Source organism: Hypanus sabinus, chromosome 1 (genome assembly GCF_030144855.1).
Source record: "Hypanus sabinus isolate sHypSab1 chromosome 1, sHypSab1.hap1, whole genome shotgun sequence".
Classification (NCBI taxonomy): Eukaryota; Metazoa; Chordata; class Chondrichthyes; order Myliobatiformes; family Dasyatidae; genus Hypanus; species Hypanus sabinus.
Window position 1 is genome coordinate 16007928 of NC_082706.1, and position 19301 is coordinate 16027228.

The window sequence follows — 19301 nt, forward strand, 5'->3', positions numbered from 1 at the left end:
CTGAACTTGGAGGACTGGTGGACTGCTCTTGGTCTGACCTCTACCCTTTGACCTGTTCATGAGTGACCCTATCAAGAGTCAAAGTGCAAGGCCCTGACTCCAGCCAACATGGATATCTGGGTCATTGAGGCCTACACGCCTCCAAACCCTATGACAAGGGACAACCCTCTTGGAGGACCTTGCACTAACCTGATTTAAATTCTATTTGCCATTTCTTAGCCCACTTACCCAGGTGAACAAGATCCTCCTCTCACTTCTGATAGCCGAGAGATGGTTGGTGGGGAAATAGGAGATGTTCATACGATGAGAAGATCAAAGCTAGATCCTTCAGCTATTGGACTGACCGCTTCTGATTTCCAATCCAACTCCACCGACCTGTACCTCCGATTCTCAAATGGATCTGAATTCATAGTAGAAATTGATCCATAGGTTGGCTTTAACTTGGTGAACTTTAGAGGGCACTGAGCACTCCCAGGCATTTATTCTGAAGAGTTTTCACAATGTCTCTGTAGAAGACGGGTGAACTTTACGTGACTGAGTAATCAATAGGAATACAAGGGAAAGTAGTGTTAGGGGAGTCAGCACCGTGAACTTGCTGTGCCATTCTGTAGAAACTAAATTGATTTGGCTTGTTTACTTTCCTTCCTGATACCATACCTTTGATATCCTCTTAGTTTCCCAAGATTTGGTCCATCACAAAGGCATGGAACATAGAAGCAGGACCTTTAGCTCACCAAGTCTACGCTATCAACCATCTATTTCCACCTGTCCAGCAATAATTTCATTCTCCCCACCTTCTCATTAACTTCCTCCATATTCTACAACTGGCTTGCACTCCAGAAGCAATTTACAGTGGCAAACTAACCTTTGAAGTGTGGGAGGAACCTGCAGCATCCAGTGAAAATCCACATGGTCACAGGGAGGGCGTGCAACCCGAGGTCAGGATTGAACCTGCATCATGGGGGCTGTGAAGCAGAAACACTGTTACCTCTGCCACTGTGATGCCTTTCTTGTTTATTCAACTGCCTTGAATATATTCTACGATTGAGCAACCCTTTGCCTTCTGCTTGCGTTAGGAAGAGGATCATTCAGATCTAGGAAGCAATCTGGTGAATGGTTGTTCAATTCTTTTCAGAGTCCATTTTCTTCATTGGGTATGGAAAACTGAACTCTTCATTGTACCTGAGGTGTGGTGTTAATGATATTCCAATGTAATTGCCCACTTAATCCCAGGTCAGCGCCCTTTGTACAACGCTAACATTGTACTTGTATTCCTAACTTTTTGCTCATGAGCAGTTTATGAGGGTCTGTTTTTCAGATGCAGTCATGTGGGTTTCCTGAGTGTTTATGGACCTGTATTTGTCCAAGGATGTGAAAAGTATTCTATTACGCTCCTGACTGTAGTGCCTTTGGGATGTCAGGACATCCCAACGTTTGACCTGCACTTGTAGCCAGGTTAATAATGATCCCATGGACATTTATTAATGCCTCCCATTTCCATAATACCTAGAAAGAAGACATTTGGCCCATTAAGTCTGTACTGTCTCAGAGAAGTCCCATCCTTCTCATTCCTGTAATTTGTTTCCCTGTGACCTGTTGTCCCTTATGTGCCCATAAGCTTCGCCCAATTCTCCTGCAACTCATCCACACTAGGGACAACTTACAACTTCCCATCAACCTACCAGTGTATCTTTGCGATGTGGGAGAAACTGAAGAATCCAGAGGAAACCTATGAGGTCATGGGGAGGACCTGTAATCTCTTTGCAACAACTGAGATTGGGATCAAACACAGGGTTGCTGGTGCAGTACGGCGGCAGTAATGACTGGTGCCATCTGCTGTGTGCCAACAACAGATGTCAAGTGGGAGGCCGTTGGTGCCTGGCATGTGGCGACTTATAGATAGATACTTTATTGATCCCAAAGGAAATTACAGTGTCACATTAGGATTATAAGCACACAGATATAAATATTAAAAGAGAAGTAGAAAGACTAAAAAATAAGTTACCACATACAGCCTGACAGGAGGGGGTTACCACTTCACTGGCTGTAGGTTGACTCATTATAGAGTCTAATGGCTGAGGGTAATAATGACCTCATTTAGCACTCTTTGGAGCAGCACAGTTGTCTTATCAACCCATGTCTGAATGTAGTGTAGGTCTTTCTGCATATAGGTGTGGGCTGCTTTATTGCTGATGAGCTGTCACTGGAACTGTAATATTACACGCTCACTGAGTGTCATTTTCCACTCCTCCACCCCAGCTTTTGATCTTGTAATGGACAGAAGGTCAATAGCAAAGCAGCTCAAGATGACTGGGCCTAGGACAGTTCCTGAAGAGCTCCAGCAGGGGTGTCTTTGGAGGGAAAAGGAACAATTACAGACAAAGTTTATTTTTCACATGTACATGGGAACGTACCATGAAATGGCGTCACTGGCATCAATGACCAGCAGAGTCTGAGGACGTGACGTGCTGGGGGGCAGCCCGCAAGCATTGCCATGCTTTTGGCGTCAACACAGCATGCCCACAATTTCCTAACACACACGTCTTTGGAGTGGGAGGAAGCTGCAGCACCCACGGGGGGGAATGTACAAATTCCTTACGGACAGGTGGGAAATGAACCTTGATCAGCAACCCTGGCACTACAAAGCATTACTTTAGCCGTTACGCTACCGCGTCACCCTATGCAGACAGTTGATGTTTTGGGCTCAGGTCGTTCACCTAGACTGGAATTCGCCAGTCAGGCGAAGGATGTCGCCCCGAAATGCCTAATGACCATTTCCCACTTGCCCCTTGCACCCTACCCCCGGTACACACTCTTGCTACCTGACCCACTGAGCTCCTCCTGCAGCTTGCTTTCTGCCTTCAGATTTCAGTAGCCGTAGTCCTTTCTTCTCCAGCAGTCCTAATAATATTGCAAACCTTGCATTGACTGTACCTTAACCCCTGTGCTTCCCATTCCAGGAACAGCAGAGAATTCTTGCTCTGGGTATCACTGGGCCCGAAGGCCACGTGCTGAGCCGACCAGAAGAGGTAAGTGTTTATCATCGGAGAAGCATGTTGAAATGGGCTCGTCAGTCCACTGAGTCTCGGCAACCATCGAAGTCCCATTTACACTAATCTTAATTTAATTCCCCCACCTTTCAAGATAATTTATTGTCATTCTTGATTACACGCATGTAAAGGAGAACAAAATAGTTATTTCGCCAGATCTAATACAGCCTAAAAAAACACATAAAGAAAACTATAATTTAAAAAAAGCTCTAAATATAAAAGCAATCCTATAAAACTTAATGTACAGGTAACTTCTGAGTGTGGCTATATATTGTATATGTAAAATTACCTTATGTACATGGATACTCTCTACTGACTGTTAAGCCTGTTAGGGCAGCAATGAAAGTCCTCCATTTCTGGCGGTGTTCAGAACTTCATTCATTGTGTCTGTAGCTCGGTTTGCACTACTGTCAGTTGTGCAAGTTCCCTTTGACCTGTTTGGCATGGGTGACCCTACCAAGAGCCAAAGCATAAAGCCCTGACTCCAGCCAACATAGCTCTGCGGGTCATTGAGGCACGCAGGCCTCCAAACCACAACATAGTTGTGGTCCTCTTGGAGGATATATGTAGACTATATGTATATAAAGTGATGGCAGTTTCCACAGTTCCCTTCAGAATCTACTGTTCACACACACATCAGGGGGCGACTTAGATCAGCCAATAGATCAATATAATGTGTGAGAGAAGGTTCAGACTTTACAGAGACTGGAGGTGAGGGTTGGACTCAGTACCTTGAGTTTCACTGCTGTGGATATATTACACAAAATGCTGGAGGAACTCAGCGGATCAGGCAGCATCTATGGAAATTAATAAACAGTGGAAGTTTCGGGCTGAGGCCCTTCTTCAGGACTCTTGAGACTCGGCCTGAAACATTGACTGATTATTCACTTCCATAGACGCTGCTTAACCTGCTGAGTTTCTCCAGCATTTTGTGCGTGTTGCTCTGCCTTTCCAGCATCTGCAGACTTTCTCTTGTTGTGGATATATTAGTTGTGCCACTATGTTGCCCTATTGGCTTTCTGAATTATCCGTTGTATCTGAATGTTATTGCTGTTTGTTTCCAGGTACTAGGACGACTGTACCACAATATTCTGAATTTTTCAACTCATTTGAATGATAACTGCTGTTTTCATTTGTCCTTTCAGGAAGGATAATCTTACAGTTTCCCACATTATACTTTAAAGATTCAAAGTACATTTATTGTCAAAGTATGTATGCAGTATAGACCCCTGAGATTCATCTTCCTGCAGACAGCCATGAAACAAAGAAACACCACTGTCAAACACCCAACACACATAAAAACAAGCAAATTGTGCAAACCACAAAAAATGAGCGAATGACACACAGGATATTAAACAGCAAGCCTCATAGTCCTTGAAACATTCTAGGAATGTTCACAGTTTATTTCCATTCAATTTAGTGCTGTGTCATTTGTTGACTGCACCCCGATTAAAATTCTACACCATAGCAATAAAAAAGAGCGACAAGAAACGCATATAACATGAATGGCAGAGACCTCTAAACTGGAGCCTAATCCACGCACCGCACCGATCAGACCTTGCCCAACACCTTGCACCTTCCTCTGGCAGGCAGAGAGCAAGGGGGAGAGGGAGACCGGTCAAGTGCAGGCTCAGCACTTTAATCAATGAGAACTAGAGCTGATTGTGGGTTCATGCTCTGGCATTAGGCCACACAGTCCATTCTCTATCATGGTAAATTCCCCTGGAGACAGTAAAAGTGCCAGATCGCTCAGTTGCCCCAAAAAACACGTGATCAAAATATACATTCATCAATCCTTCATCTTTCCCCTCTCTTATCCATATCCCTTTGCAAGCTCTTCAATTTCTCCTTGAATCTCGCAAGCTACACTTTCTGTGGCTTTGGTAAAGCAGCCAGCATGATCCATTACCTTGCCCCACACAGCCTGGATGCTATCTCTTCATAATCCTCTCCCCTCCCCCAACCAGTCGGGCAGAAGATATAAAATCCTGTATCACCAGGCTCAAGGACAGCTTCTGTCCCACTGTTACAAAACTATTGAATGGTCCCCTGGTGCGATAGGATGGATTCTTGACCTTGCAGTCTTCCTCATTACGGCATTGCACCTTATTGTCTACCTGCACTGCACTTTCTCAGTAATTGTAACACTATACTCTGCATTTTGATCTTGTTTTCCCTTGTACTACCTCAGTGCTGAGGTAGTGAAATTATGGATGGCATACAAAACCAAGTTTCTCCTTGTACCTATACAGCATGGCAGTGTAGTGGTTAGCACAAGGCTTCGCCGTACTGGCCACCCATGATCAATTCCCGCCCGCTGCCTGTAAGGAGTTTCTACATTCTTCCTGTGACTGCGTGAGTTTCCTCCGGGTGCTCCGGTTTCCACCCACAGTTCAAAGAAGGGCAGGTTGGTAGGTCATTCTAAGTTGTCCCACGGTTAGGCTGTGATTAAACCAGAGGAATTGCTGGGCAGCTCAAAGGGCTGGCTGATCCTGCTTAACACTATATCTCTATAAATAAATAAAAATGACAATAATAAACCAATTTACCAATTTAATGATTATAAAGACTTGAGTGTCCAGTATTAGTCCCTATGGTACCAGACCAGCTACTGTAAGTCAATCTGCAAGTAATCCATTCATCCTGACTGACTGTCCACTCTCTTATCCCAGCCATTGTATTTTCTCCGACGTCAGTGTATCTGTGCAACAATATCTAACGTGGCCTCCGATGCAATGCTTTCTGGAATTCTAAATGCACTCACTATATCTGTTTGTTCCACTTTCAGTGTGGAGTCAGGTTGGGCAGACCAGTCTAATGATGGACTGAGTGGTCTCCCTTGGTCATGGATGTTGGGACCATAAGACATTGGAGTAGAATTAGGCCATTCGGCCTAACGCATCTGATTCACCTTTCCATCATTGCTGAATTGTTATCCTTCTCAACCCATTCTCCTGACTTAACTCCATAACCTTTGACACACCTACTAATTAAGCTATTAACCTGTGCTTTTAATATATCCACTGACTTGGCCTCCAAGCTGTCTGAGACAATGAATTCCTCTGGTTAAAGAAATTCCCCCCCCATCCCTGTTCTAAAGAGACATTCTTCTATTTTGAGACTGTAACCTCTGGACCTAGACTCCTCCACTCCAGGAAGCACCTTCTCCACATTTACTCTATGTAGGCTTTTCCACAGTTGACAGGTTTTGATGAGATCTCACCCCCCCCCCCCCCACCATTCTAGAGAGTAGAGGCTCAGAAAATGGTGGCAACATGCTGTCATCAGGATGTTCTCTGTATCTCCACAGGTGGAGGCGGAAGCAGTGAATCGGGCCATCACTATAGCCAATCAAACTAACTGCCCGCTCTATGTGACCAAGGTAATGAGCAAGGCAGCAGCTGATATCATCGCCCAGGCCAGGAAGAAAGGTGAGTGGTTGTGATGCTCAGCTAAATTCAGACTCCGTGTTTTTGAATCCCACCTTGAGATCTTGTGAAATAGTGATACAAATATTAAAATAGATTGATTGCAACTTTTTCTGTTTCTGACTCAGTAGACAATCTCTCCATGACCTCCTCCCTTTCTTCAACTGTGACACTGTCCCTAATTAGCAATGCCACTCCTCCACCTCTTCTACCTCCCTCCCTATCTCTTTAGAAACATCTAAACAGGGATTCCCAACCTTTTTGATGCCTTTAACTGAAGGGTCGGTGGGCCCCAGATTGGGAACCCCTGATCTAAACTCTGGACCATTCTGCAGTTATGATTGTATAATTATGGTTCAAGTTTTTACATGACCATAGTGATGATAAGGACTAATTCTTTTTTGAAAAGAATGAACAAGTGAATGTACGCTCAGTGGCCACTTTATTCAGTCTTCCTGTACATCTTGTTAATGCAGATATTCAATCAGCCAACAATGCGGTAGCAACTTAGTGCACCAAAGCATTCATTCATGGTCAAGAGGTTCAATTGTTCAGATCAAACATCAGCATGGAGAAGAAATGTGATCGAAGTGACTTTGACTGTGGAATGATTGTCGGTGCCAGATAGGGTGGCTTGAGTATTTTAGAAACTGCTGGTCTCCTGGGATTTCCACGCACGACTGTCTCTGGCCTTTACAGAGGATGTGCAAAAAAAACAAAAATCACCCAATGAGCGGCAGTTCTGTGGGCAAAGCGGCCTTGTTCACGAAAGAGGTCAGAGGAGAATGGCCAGTCTGCTTCTAGTTAACAGGAAGGCAGTAGTAACTCAAATAACTATGTGTTACAATAGAAGTGTGCAAAAGAGCATATCTGAATGCACAACCCACTGATCGAAGTAGATGGGATACAGCAGCGGAAGACAGAGCGATTTTTGAGTTTAGGACATATACAGTTAGCATTAACTTTGGCTGCCTGTCTTCACTTCAGAAAATGTATTGTGGATTTAATTTGTAGTGCAACTCTGAACAATGCGTTCCTAAAAGCTGCGAATCCCAGACCAGACAATGCTGATTAAAATTTATTTGCATGTATGTGGTGTGGATGTGGATCCAGGAGTTGTGAAGGTTGTATGTAGTTTCAAAGAAAGCACTGTCCATACACTGTAAATATGGAATTGTCCTTTGATGTTTGGCAAAGAAAATATTGAGCCCCACGTTGGGCCAGGAGACCTTTCAAACGGAAGAGTCTCCATATGGTTCCTGCTGTACCTTGTTTTGTCGAATAAAGCAGTTCCTTGTATCTACCAGTAATTTTCTCTGATGACTTCATTCACGTAACAACAAGGATCACGACCTTACCCAGAGTGGCTACTTCATTAGCTACAGGAGGTAGCTAATAAAGTGGCCACTGAATGTACAGTATTTGGCTGCCAAATATATAGAATTCTGAAGGGCATTCGCTAACATTCCCAAGAATAGACTTTCAATAGTGCAGCTGATGCTTAAGAAATTGAAAGTAAATTACTTGTCTCTGAAAATTTGTATGGGCTGCAGCATATGGAGGTTACAGATACTAATTCTGGGCTCTCTAAGTAGCAAGAGGTGCTGCATTAAGGTATTCCACAGAGATCTGTCCAGGGACTGTAGTTTCTAAGAACTTGGATGTCAGAGTGAAGAGTTACATACTTAAATTTGCTGGTTGGTGTAATTGTTAACCTGTGGAGGGAAGTATAAAATTATAAAGAGATGTTAATAGTTTCAGAGTGAAAGATGGAACCTTCCTGGTTCCCTTGTGTCCTGGAAGAGAGACATGCAATTTCAAAGCAGCTGTTGTATCCCCTTCCAAATATTTCAAGTACTTTATGGCCAAGGTATACTGTCGGCATATGTTGTGAAATTTGTTAAATTTACAGTAGTTGTACAATGAAATACATTGTACTGAAAGAAGCTGCAGAGAGTTGTAAATCTAGTCAGCTCCATCTTGGGCACTAGCCTACAAAGTACCCAGGACACCTTTAGGGAGCGGTGTCTCAGAAAGGCAGCGCCCATTATTAAGGACCTCCAGCACCCAGGGCATGCCCTTTTCTCACTGTTACCATCAGGTAGGAGATACAGAAACCTGAAGACACACACTCAGTGATTCAGGAACTGCTTCTTCCCCTCTGCCATCCAATTCCTAAATGGACATTGAACCCTTGGACACTGCCTCACTTTTTTAAATGTACAATATTTCTGTTTTTATTGCATGTTTTAAAATATCTATTCAATATATACAAATGTCTGTATATACTGTAATTGATTTATTTATTATTTTTTTTCCTCTTCTATATTATGTATTGCATTGAACAACTGCTGCTAAGTTAACAAATTTCATGTCACCTGCCGGTGATAATAAATCTGATTCTGATAATAAATATAGGGGGGGAAAGTGAATGACTGCAAATGTATACACGTCTATTAAATAGGTTAAAATAAGTATGGCAAAAAAAAAGCAATAAAAACGTGAGGTAGTGTTCAATGTCCATTTAGAATTCGGATGGTAGAGGGGAAGAAGCTGTTTCTGAATCGACGTGTGCCTTCAGGCTTCTGTACCTCCTTCCTGATGGTAACAGTGAGTAGAGGGCATGTCCTGGGTGGTGGGGCTCCTTAATAATGGATGCTACCTTCCTAAGGCACTGCTCTTTAAAACTGTCTTGGATACTATGGGGACTAGTAACAATCATGGAGCTGACTAATTTTACAAGCTTCTGTAACTTTGATCTTGTGCAGTAGCCCCCACCCCATACCAAACAGTGATACTGCCAATCAGAATGCTCTCCATGATAGATTTGTAGTTTTCGAGTGTTTTAGTTGATAAACCAAATGTCCTCAAACTCCTGAGATATAGCTGCTGTCTCGCCTTCTTCATAGCTGTGTCAATATGTTGCGTCTAGGTTAGGTTCTCAAAAACATTGACATCCAGGAACTTTAAATTGCTCACTCTCTCTACTTCAGATCCCCCTGTGAGGATTGGTTTGTGTTTCTGTATTTTACTCTTTCTGAAGTCCACAATCAGCTCTGTGGTCTTGTTGATGTTGAGTGCAAGGTTGTGCTGTGACACCACTCAACTAACTGATTTATCTATCTTCTGTATGCCCTCTCATTTCCATCTGAGATTCTGCCAACAGTGGTTGCAAATTTATAGATGGCATCTGAGCTGTGCCGAGCCACACAGTCATGGTGTAGAGAGAGAGTAGAGCAGTGGGCTGAGCACACATCCCTGTGGTGCACCAGAGTTGATTGTCAGTTAGGTGGTGATGGTATTTCTAACCCACATTGATTGTGGTCTTCTGGTTAGGAAGTCAAAGATGTAGTTGCAGATGGAGATACAGAGACTCAGGTTCTGCAGCTTTCTGATCAGGGCTGTAGGAATGATGGTATTAAATGTTGAGCTATGGTCGATATGTCAGGATGCTTTTTAGATACTTGCATTGTCCAGGTGATCCAAAGCTGTGTGGAGATCCAATGAGATGGTATCTGCTGTAAACCTATAGTGGCTATAAGCAAATTGCAGTGGGTCCATGTCCTTCCTGAGACAAGTGCCCAACAAGAGCAGCATGAGCTGCCTTAACGACTATCGTCTCAGTGGTATTCACATCTGTGGTGATGAAGTGCTTTGAGAGGTTGGTTATGGCTAGAATCATGACCAACTTCTCAAAGCATTTCATCACCATAGATGTGAATGCCACTGTATTATAGTTATTAAAGCAGCTCGTGTTGCTGTTCTTGGGCAGTGGTATATTGTTGCCCTTTTGAAGCTGCTGGGAACTTCTGACCATAGCAACGAGAGATTGAAGATGTTTTTGAGCACACCTGTCAGTTGGTTGGCACAGGTTTTCAGAGCCCTACCAGGTACTCCATCGGGCCGTGCTGCCTTGCAAGGGTTCACCCTTTTGAAAGACAGCCTGACGTCAGCCTCTGAGATAGAGGTCATAGGGGTCACCAGATGCGGCATGTGTCCTTATAGCTGTGGTTTTATTCTCCCTTTCAAAGCGAGCATAAAAAGGATTGTGCTAATCTGGCAGTGAAGCATCGCTGCCATTTATGCTATTGGATTTTGCTTTGTAGGGAGGAATGGCCTGCAAACCCTGTCAGGGCTGATGTGCATCCAGTGTTGCCTCCAACCTCTCTTGGAGTTGTTTCTTCTCTCTTGAAGTAGCCCTTTGCAAGTCATACTTGGTTTCCTTATACAGACCTGGGTCACCAGACTTGAATGCCTCAGATCTAACATTTAGCAGACCATGAACCTCCTGTTTCATCCATGGTTTTTGGTTTGGGAATCTACAGTACGCACACACTCATCCACACAGACTTTAATGAAGTCAGTGACAACTGTGGCATTCTCATCCAGACTTACGGTCCACCGATTCAAAGCAGTCCTGTAAGTGCCCCTGTGCTTCCCTGGTCCATACCTTCTTGGAAGTGTTGGAAAGCCACCAACTGCCATGCACAGTAAGATTCCACACCATATTGGCTGGTTGTTCAGACTTAATCTGAAAGCAAAGTGATGTTGGGGATCTGAAAGAGATTGCTGGAAATGCTCAGCAGGTAAGATGGCATCTGTGGAGGAGGAAAGGTCAGTTAGTATTTTGTGTTGATGACTTTTCACTGGAACTGAGAATTTGAAGGTGTGGAGGAAGGGGGACGTTGCTTATGTTGAATAAAGGGTGGAGATGAGAGATCGAGTCCCTCCAGCACTGATCCTCTTGAGGGGGTGGGGGGAAGGAGTGCATTGGTGATGGGAGTCTTGGGGGTTGCATAACTAGGAGGAGATGAATGAATTGAATTGACTTATTTCTTACATCCTTCATATACATCAGCAGTAAAAATCTTTACATTATGTCTCCAACTAAATGTGCAATTTATAGTAATTTATAATAAATAGTATGTACAACAGGACAGTTAGTATAACACAGAAGTACAATTGTAGCAGCATGAATTAATCAGTCTGATGGCCTGCTGGAAGAAGCCTGTTGGTCCTGACTCTTTACCGTTTCCTGAATGATAGCAACTGGAACAATTTGTGGTTGGGGTGACTCAGGTTCCCAATGATCCTTCAGGCCCTTTTTACATACCTGTCTTTGTAAATGTCCTGAATAGTGGGAAGTTCACATCTGCAAATGCGCTGGGCTGTCCGCACCACTCTCTGCAGAGTCCTGTGATTGAGGGAAGTGCAGTTCCCATACCAGGCAGTGATAGAAATGTGAGAGGAATAATGTGTGAGCTAATGGACTAGTGTCTAGAAATCAATCTGTGTATATTTGTAAGACAGACAGTGTTGTCAAGGATACCTGCCTCTTTGACCCATCCATTTTCTCTCTTCTGGGAGAAAACCAGACACAGCAGTGGGGAAGAAGCTGTTCTATCGGACTTCTGAACCAAGTTCCTCTTTCACATCCTCTTCCCCGTCTTTGGATCTTAATTCCACCTCTCTGGGTTATTCTGCTATTGCCACGTCAGTGTTCTTTTTGCCCTTTTTCAGATTGCATTGCAATCTTTGTACTATCTTGTTTTGCGTTTGTCCCTATACTTGGTATTGCCGTGTACACTGTTCATGTTGATCTTCACACAAGCAAGGATTCTGAGAGTAATCTAATGTAACCTGTCATTCGTAAATACTAAGCAACACACACAAGAGGCTTGAGGAGCTCAGCAGGTCAGGCAGCTTCTATGGAAATGAATAGATAGTCACCGTTTTGGGCTGAGACCCTTCTTCAGGACTAAATACTGGCACCTTTAACAGGCCACAGGCTGAACTTCTTGTACCTGTACTGAAATTCTCAAATTATGATTATGAATATTTCTATTATGCCATTGGCTCTTTTGTGCTAAGTCCCCAGCTTCTGAAGTAGTTTTTCTCTATAGCCAGTAGTACTTTCACTGCATCGGAATGCCAGCATCAATGTTCCTTTTTTATCAATAGTCTTTTCAATTTATGGAATTTTGCTCAGTTAAATGTCTTCCAGCCATGTCTTCCTTTTTGTAAATTAATGAATGGCTTTAGCTGAAAGATGACACTACTGGGCATGCAATGTTCCCCCAAACATCTATGCCTTGCAGCTTGGTGTTTCAGAGTCTGAAGTGAATGCATACTACCAGTCAAACCGGTATAGTCAGGTCTATAGCAGCGCAGTTAGCTGTGAGTGACCCCTTTGCTGCTCCTTCCTGATTCAGGGACTTGATTTGTTCAATAATGGTGTGTCAAGCACCTATCCCAAAGCCAACCATTTCCTCTGCAGCATCTTCAGGTCTGCCCGAAGCCAGTTGTCTCACTTGAAAGAGTGCCATTTAGCTGATTAGAGCCAAAATGTGTATGCTTATACCATACTAAACAGGGCCCTGATGAGACAGCATCCAGAATATCAGCGAATCTCCACACGATCTCTGCTTGCAACAGGAGGTTAGCAAAGGTTCGATATATAGATTTCTGGTGTGGCTGTTGTGGTGAACTCCATATACCTGTCTGGACATGCCCCCCCTGCTGACTGCTCCTGTGGCTCCTCTCACAGACCCCGGTATAAAGGCGATTGGAGGCATGGACTCTTCCTCCAGGATGCAGTGTGGTGGTCAATTGCTGCTTGTTCTTTCTTCCAGCCAATAAAAGCCTATATCTCGCCTCACATCTCCAAGTGTTATTGATGGTGATGGGAAGAGGTTTAATCAGAATCTGCACAGTTTAGAAAAGTAAGAGGCAATTTTATTGATGAGTGTAATTCTAATGGATCTCAACAGTAGCCGCAGGGAGGAAGTTTCTCCTGACTGGCATTGCTAGAAACTGCATATTCTCACCTTAAGTGACCTGCCATTCTGGGTAGAGAAGATTCTCCAACCCACAATTAAGTAGAGGACACTGAATCTATCGAATTCCCTACCCGAGAGAGGTGGGAGGACTCTCAATGAATATATTCAGGATTGAGAGTAATGGATTTTAGATAAGAAAGAATGAAGAGAAGTGAAGCTGAGTTAAATGGTCATGGTCTTGCTGGTTGTCACAGCAGGGAAAAATTATGATTGGATTATGGTGGTGGTGTGAAGAAAGGACAGGAAGTTACTCCATTAACAGTTCCAGAGCTAGAAAGCATTGCTGGAAACAAGGTTCCATTCCAACATGTTGGTCCATAGCTTCCTCTTGTGCCACAATGAGGCCACCCGAAGGGTGGAGGGACACCACCTTAGATTCCATCTGGGTAGCCTCCAGCCTGATGGCATGAACATTGATTAGAGAAATCAATATCAATATTAGAGAAATCAAACTGGAAAGAGATTCCAGTTAAACAAAACTATTCCGTCCCCTCTCCCTCTTTTATTCCTCGTACTGGCCTCTTACCTCTTCTCACCTGCCTATCACCTCCCCTGGGTAGCCTCCAATGGTCTACTGTCCTCTCCAATCAGATTCCTTCCTCTCCTGCCTTTACATTTCCTACCCACCTAGCTTCACCTATTATCTTCTAGCTGTCCTCCTTCCCCTTTTCCCACCTTTCTATTCTGGCATCTTCCCTCTTCCAGTCCTGAAGAAGGGTCTCGGCCTAACAAGTCATCTGTTTATTTATTTCTGTAGATGCTGCCTGACTTGTTGAGTTCCTCTAGCATTTTGTGTGTGTTGCTCTGATGGAAAAGTACAGGTGGTCATATAGTTTTAATGGTAAGACTCTTGGCAGTGTGGAGGATCAGAGGGATCTTGAGGTCCGAGTCCATAGGACGGTCAAAGCAGCTGTGCAGGTTGACTCTGTGGTTAACAAGGCGTATGGTGTATTGGCCTTCATCAATTGTGGAATTGAATTTAGGAGCCAAGAGGTAATCTTGAAGCTATATAAGACCCTGGTTAGACCCCACTTGGAGTGCTGTGCTCAGTTCTGGTCGACTCACTACAGGAAGGATGTGGAAACCATAGAAAGGCTGCAGAGGAGATTTACAAGGATGTTGCCTGGATTGGGGAGCATGCCTTATGAGAATAGGTTGAGTGAACTCGGTCTTTTCTCCTTGGAGCAACGGAGGATGGGAGGTGACCTGAGAGGTGTATAAGATGATGAGAGGCATTGATAATTGATAAGTGGTGTAAATTTGGTGGTCCAAAAGGGACTCATGTTGGATTGTGTGTGTGGGAGTGGTGGGCAAGGCAAGATGGGGGGGCTGTGGCTTGCAGTTGCCATGCAAAAGTTAAACTATAAAGAAAAAAAGGAAAATAACAACTCTACACCCTAATCCAACAATGACCATGTTAGGAGAAAATCAAGTGCCCAGTGCTTGAGAGATACAGCAGAGGAGGAGAACATTGTCCATTTGTATTGTGCTGGTCATTCACAAAGAACCACTCAAGTTTTGTCCTATAACCAGCTCCCCCTGCCTTGCCCCCACACTCCCACACACACAATTAAGCACAGGTCCCTGTTGGACTACCTAATTTACACCACCTATCAAGCACTAATCAAAAGTCATCCCATTTTATTCCCCCCACCTCCCAAGATTCGACCACTCACCTACACACTATGATAGCGTGGAAGTTAGTGCTACGCTGTTTTAGCTCAGGGTGTCGGAGTTCAGAGTTCAATCCTGGTATCCGCTGTAAGGAGACTCTGTACTCTTTCTCCGTGGAGTGCATGGGTTTTTCCCAGTGCTCTAGTTTCCTCCCACAGTCCAAAGATGTACTGTGTAGGTTAATTGGTGATTGTAAATTGTCCTGTGAGTAGTTTTGGGTTGAAATGTGGTTATTGCGGTTGCTGGGCAGTGCAGCTGGAAGGGCCTATTCTCTAAATCAGTTCCCAACCTGGGGTCCACAGAGCCCTCAGTTAATAGTAGGAGTCCATGGCATAAAAAAAAAGTTGGGAGCCCCCCCCACCGCTCAACAAAATAAATAAATAAAGGACAATTTACAATGACCACTTACCCTGCCAACCCGCATGTGCGCAGAAACTCAGGGTGAACTGGGAAACTCCACATAGACAGTTGCTGGAGGTATGAGGCAGCAGCTCGACAAGTTGTGAAGTCTATGGATTCACAGTTGGCCACAGCATGGGCTTGTGCACTGGAGTCTTCAAAAGCTCTCCTGCATGAACAGATTTCCCTCCCTCCCCTCTGGTTTTGCAAAGATTATTTTTTCTTTGCCTTCTGGTAACCGTGCCAGATGAAATAAATTTTTCCCTGCCAATCATGGACTCATTGAAAGGTAAAGACAGATCCCCGGTCAGCAGCTGAAACTGTGGCTGTTACATGGACTCTTGGTGGTGTTCGGGATGGCAGTGGGCATTTAGTATATTGCCTGGCTTTTATGGGTGGGTGTTGGGTACCCCATACAGGAGGATTCTGTTCAGCTGTAATAAGCACAAGCATGGTTATTGGTTTATTTTTGGTAAAGTGAAAAGCTTGTTTTGCAAAATGTTCAAACAGATCTAATCATTCCCCAGTGCATTGAGGCGGAACAAGGTGAATTAATAACAATGCAGAATAAAGTGTAACAGCTACAAACAAAGCACAGTGCAGATAAATGAAAAGATGCAAGATCATAATGAGATACATTGTGAGATCAAGAGTCCATTTTATTGTACAGCGGGTCCATTGAATAGTTGTATATCAGTGGGCTGGAAGCTGTCCTTGAGTCTGCTGATAATGTGCTTTCAGGCTTTTTTTATCTTCTCCCCGATGGGGGAGGGGAGCAGAGAGAATGCCTGAGGTGAATAGCTTCTTTTATGAGGCAGTGAGAAGTGTAGACAGAGTCCACATACAGATGTGCTGAGCTGTTATCTGCATTGCAGTTGCCATACCAAATTTATTAAAAGCTCCCGATGTCATGCATCTCAAATGGCCTCTGACATCCAAGTCCAGCTCTTGGTCTTTACATGTGGCCTAGTTACTAAGCTACTGGAACATTTGGACAGCAAAGGTGCATATATCAGGATTGTCTGTAGCCCTGCATTCAATACTATCATCCCCTTGAAACCAGTCAAAAGCTCCAAGACCTCAGCCTCAATAACTCCTCAAAACTAATAAATAAGCTTCAAGACCTTGGCCTGAATACTTCCCTGTGCAGTGGGATCCTTGATTTTCTCACGTGTAGACCCCAGTCAGTTTGGATTGACATCATCCATAACTTCCATCTGCTCAGGCACACCACAAGGCCGTGTGCTTAGCTCCCTGCTCTACTCACTTTACACTTAGGACTGTGTGGCTAAGCACAGCTCCAAGCCATAATTTAAGTTTGCTGATGATACCACTGCTGTAGGTCGAATCAGTAATGGTGATGAATCAGCATAAAGGAGGGAGATTGAAAGTCTGGCTGAGTGGTGCTAAATAATCACCTCTTATTTAAAGTCAGCAAGACCAAGGAGTTGAATATGGCCTTCAGGAGGAGGAAACTGGTGATCCATCAGCCAGTAGTCATTGGGCCGTCAGAGGTAGAAAGGATCAGCAACTTTAAATACCTTGGTGGTGTTATTTCAGTGGACCTGTATTTAAGTGAATTTGTGAAGAAAGCACAGCAGCACCTCTACGTCCTTAGAAATTTGCAAAGATTTGACATCTAAAACTTTGACAAACTTCTATAGATATGTAGTGTAGAGTATATTGACTGGCTGCGTCATAGCCTGGTATGGAAACATGAGTGCCCTGGAATGGAAAATCCAAGAAAATGTAGTAGATGTGGTAAAGCCTTCCCCGCCATTGAGCACATCTACATGAAACGCTGTCGCAGGAAAGCAGCATCCATCATCAGGCCTCCCACCACCCAGTTCATTCTCTCTTCTCACTGCTGCCATCAGGAGGAAAGTACAGAAACCTCAGGACTCGCATCACCAGATTCAGGAACAGTTATTACCCCTCAACCATCAGGCTCTTGAACCAAAAGGGATAATGATGCACCTTCACTTGCCCCATCACAGGAATGTTTTCACAACTTATGGACTCATTTTCAAGGACTCTTCTTCTAATGTTTTTAATATTTATTTCTTATTTATTTATTATTTTTTTTCTCTTTTTGTATTTGCACAGTTTGTTGTTTTTTGCACACTGGTTGATTCTGTTATGATTATTGAATTTATTGAGTATGCCCTCAAGAAAATGAATCTCCTGATTGTATATGGTAGCATATATGCATTTTGACAATAAATTTACTTTGAACTTTGAAGCCTGGGGGAACAGTTTCTACTGACAAGAAGGGGCAAACGCAGATGCTTAAAACCAGTTGTTTTGGGCAAATGGGACTCTTCAGCTGTGGTTGGCAGATCATCAAGGAGAAGGAAAACTCTGATCTGAAACCTTCACTGCCTTGCTGCTAGACCCACTTATGGGAAGGCTTTGGGAGTAAACCCGATGGAAAAATCTGGAGCTGGAGTCCCTAAGGCTGTGCAACATTGAGTTCAGTGCTGACTGGCAACTCCTGCAGCACTGCTGGTGCCAAACTGTATAGTTCTCTGCCGTTCCTTTGGCTTCATCAGCTGCGTGCAGAGGGGGAGCCTGTTGCGTGGGCATCAGCTTGCTCTCCATATTGTACTGCATATCGCATAGACAGCTAGGATGCAATATTTATGGTCGATATTGACCAATGGAGGGCCTCGATGTTTAGATGTGCAAAGTCCCTTCGGTGGAGCAAACACAACAAAGATAGCTGAGTAGAGGGGAGTGGATGGTTGTCCTTTTGGAAGAAAGGAAGTAAAGTCATAGACACAAGATATTCTGCAGATGCTGGAAAACTTCAGTAATGCACAGGTACAATGCTGGAGGAGCTCAGCAGGTCAGGCAGCATCTATGGAAGAAAATAAACATTGGCTGTTTAGTTCGCTTTCCATAGATGCTGCCTGATGTGCCGAGTTCCTTCAGCATTCTTTGTGTGATTTACTCAGGAGGTAGTCTCGACTCAATCATGGCAGACTGTGGGATAATGATCGATGTTTGTGACCATAATAAGGCAGCCAAATAAAATGAACTGTCTCATTTGGCTGTATTCATGGGTATTCTTGTATGGTTGAATGATAATTAAACTTGAACTTGGCCTCTGAGTTGTCAACAGATCCATAAAGGGAAGGCAGGAGTCAGAGCTGGATTGTATGAAGGCAAGAGCAGGAAATTAGGAGCAAAAGTAATGAAATTTGCACACCGTATGACTGAAGGAGACCATGCCTGATCCAGATGGGGAAAATAGGGAGATGCTGTTCCATTAGCAGGTAGATTCAGAGATACAGGGAACAAGTGAGCAATCTACTCTAAGGTGGTGGAAACAACTTGGGAACTGGACAGACATCTGCAGGAAAATTATTTACAGAGAAAGAATGGGGGACAGAACTTCCAAGTTCAAAGAATATTTATTATCACAGTTTATATGAAGTTTACAACCCTGAGATTCATCTTCCCCCGCAGACAGCCATGAAACAAAGAAATATTATGGAACACGTTCAAAGAAAAATAGCAACTCCCTGCGCAAAAGAACAAATTGGGGAAATGCCAACAGGAACATCGCCCCTCCTACACGCACAAAAAAAAATTGTGCAAATGGTAACTAGAAAGAGCGAAAACACATAATATTAAACACAAACTCAATAGAGTCCATTCTCAGTTCAGCTCAGTTCAGTTCAGCATTCATTATTTGCAGGCCATCTCAATGTGAAGTACAGTCCAATCCACAAACCGCAGACCCAGAACTTCAGTATCATTATCTGAGCGTATCGAGGGCGAGAGAGACCTTTCAAACTCGAGGACCTTCCCATGGGAGCTGTGGGCAAGAGTGAGAGAGAGAGAGTGCGTCACATGCAGACTCCTTCCTCCGGCATCAGCTAGCGAGTGGCTGATAGACTGTGCTG

The 19301-nt window shown here is 43.9% G+C and overlaps 1 protein-coding gene across 6 annotated transcripts in view; it reads left to right on the forward strand.

Annotated features, from left to right (window-relative positions):
• The window catches only part of LOC132391632 (dihydropyrimidinase-related protein 2), an 83490-nt gene that overhangs the window by 44069 nt on the left and 20120 nt on the right, over positions 1 to 19301 (forward strand). For all 6 annotated transcript variants that reach the window (XM_059965075.1, XM_059965083.1, XM_059965110.1 and 3 more), the window contains exons 7-8: positions 2961 to 3029; positions 6361 to 6481. In XM_059965075.1, the coding sequence (XP_059821058.1) occupies positions 2961 to 3029; positions 6361 to 6481 (190 nt within the window). The remainder of the gene's footprint in view (positions 1 to 2960; positions 3030 to 6360; positions 6482 to 19301) is intronic.